The sequence below is a fragment of the Alexandromys fortis genome, unplaced genomic scaffold (genome assembly GCF_014885135.2).
Source record: "Alexandromys fortis isolate MF-2015 unplaced genomic scaffold, M_Fortis_MF-2015_v1.1 scaffold_341, whole genome shotgun sequence".
NCBI lineage: Eukaryota > Metazoa > Chordata > Mammalia > Rodentia > Cricetidae > Alexandromys > Alexandromys fortis.
Genome location: NW_026068214.1, coordinates 1 through 1548, shown reverse-complemented (window position 1 = coordinate 1548; position 1548 = coordinate 1). Strand labels below are relative to the sequence as shown.

Here is a 1548-nt window from a genome sequence, read left to right as displayed (position 1 = left end):
CCATGATCAGAGAGTCCGGTTTTATCCCATGCTTTTTCAGTCACAGTCCAGCTGGCCTTGGTGAGCTCCCAATAGATCAGCCCCACTGTCTCAGTGGGTGGGTGCACCCCTCATGGTCCTGACATCCTTGCTCGTGTTCTCCCTCCATCTGCTCCTCATTGGGACCTTGGGAGCTCAGTCCAGTGCTCCAGTGTGGGTCTCTGTCTCTATCTCCATCCATCACCAGATGAAGGTTCTATGCTGGACAAGGGCTTTATCCCTGACTTTTTAACCTTTACTGTGGCTGTCGGTCATGCTGAAAGATGGAAAAGAATCTTGAAGCTCACGTTTCTCTTTCAACAATGTCAGCTCTGGAGCGAACTAATTCTGTGTAATTTTCTCTCTTTTGCCCTTTAGGATGAAAAGGCTAAAGCATACAAGAAAGAGAAGCAGAAGGAGAAGAAAAGGAGGGCTGAGGAGGACTTGACGTTTGAGGAGGATGATGAGATGGCAGCTGTGATGGGCTTCTCTGGCTTTGGCTCCGCCAAGAAGAGTTACTGAGGCGTTCTCTTTGGCCTAACTTTGGCCTGTGCTGGACCTAACTTTGAGTGTGTGTTGAGGTGGGGTGGGGTGTCATTTCTTTTTGGGTACTGGAGAAAGTCCTTAGGAGTGTTAATGGGCAGGGCTATAGGGTGGGTGTTTGTGGTTTCCCTCTGCATCGGGAGAGGGCACAGGATGTAGAGGGGAAGCTGTGGCAGATTCTGTCAGCCTTGGTATATTATTGGAGTCACAGATCCTCTGCCCATCGTTCCCAATAAAGAAAGACCTCCCTCTGAGGCTGCTTTCCCCCAGTTCCCCTGCATCTTTCCCTCTTCATCTATCCTCCTTTTCCCTGTGTTCTGATTTTGTTCTAATCTTTACTCTTGTTCAGCCTGCGACATAAGGGTTATCTGGGTCTCCAGTACACAGGTGCTGGCGTATGCTTGCCCAGCTCTTCCTCCCGTCCCACCCAGCGGTTCTCTAGCCACGTCTGCATGCATGTGACTTCTGCCTGGGTCAAAGTGTGTGTGGGTATGTGTGCATGATTTGTCACAAAGAGGGGCCTGAGCTAGAATCTCAGGGCATTGCCGCCCTGGGGCCTAATGTTTTTGGTTTTCTCGGTGCATGTAACAGGAAATTAAATGGGATGAGTGTTTGGTGTGGCTTGTGTCTGGTGAGTTTTTAACCTTGTTTCTTCTGTTTCACTTCACTGAGGATTTCTGTTTTTGTCTTCCTCGGGAACAGGTTCTTGGAAGAACCTAATTGATGCAAAAAAGAATGAAACCAACAAGACAAGAACCCTTAAACCAAACAAACAAACAAACAAACAAACTCTGGGAGACCCTGTTTCTCAGACACTGTTCAACATTACAATAAATGGCACTGACTGGGCCTGTTTCACTTTGTTGGGAACCCTTTAATATCATCCCCTGTCCCAGAAGTTTCTACAGTAAGGGTTTCCACATAGAGCCTTCCCCTTGTGATTTGACACCCCCTCCCCCCAGTATAGGTTTCCTCAGTGTGAGTTTT

The 1548-nt window shown here is 48.2% G+C and overlaps 1 protein-coding gene across 2 annotated transcripts in view; it reads left to right on the top strand.

Annotated features, from left to right (window-relative positions):
* The window catches only part of Zmat2 (zinc finger matrin-type 2), a 5860-nt gene extending 4444 nt beyond the window's left edge, over positions 1-1416 (top strand). The window contains exons 6-7 of one of the 2 annotated variants that reach the window (XR_007589801.1): positions 397-599; positions 1264-1416. Coding sequence is in view for 1 of the 2 variants with exons in the window: in XM_050130387.1 (XP_049986344.1) it covers positions 397-540 (144 nt within the window). In the remaining variant the exon portion in view is untranslated. Of the gene's footprint in view, positions 1-396 lie in introns of both variants that reach the window. The other variant, XM_050130387.1, reaches the window with a different exon arrangement.
* The last annotated feature ends 132 nt before the right edge of the window (positions 1417-1548 follow it).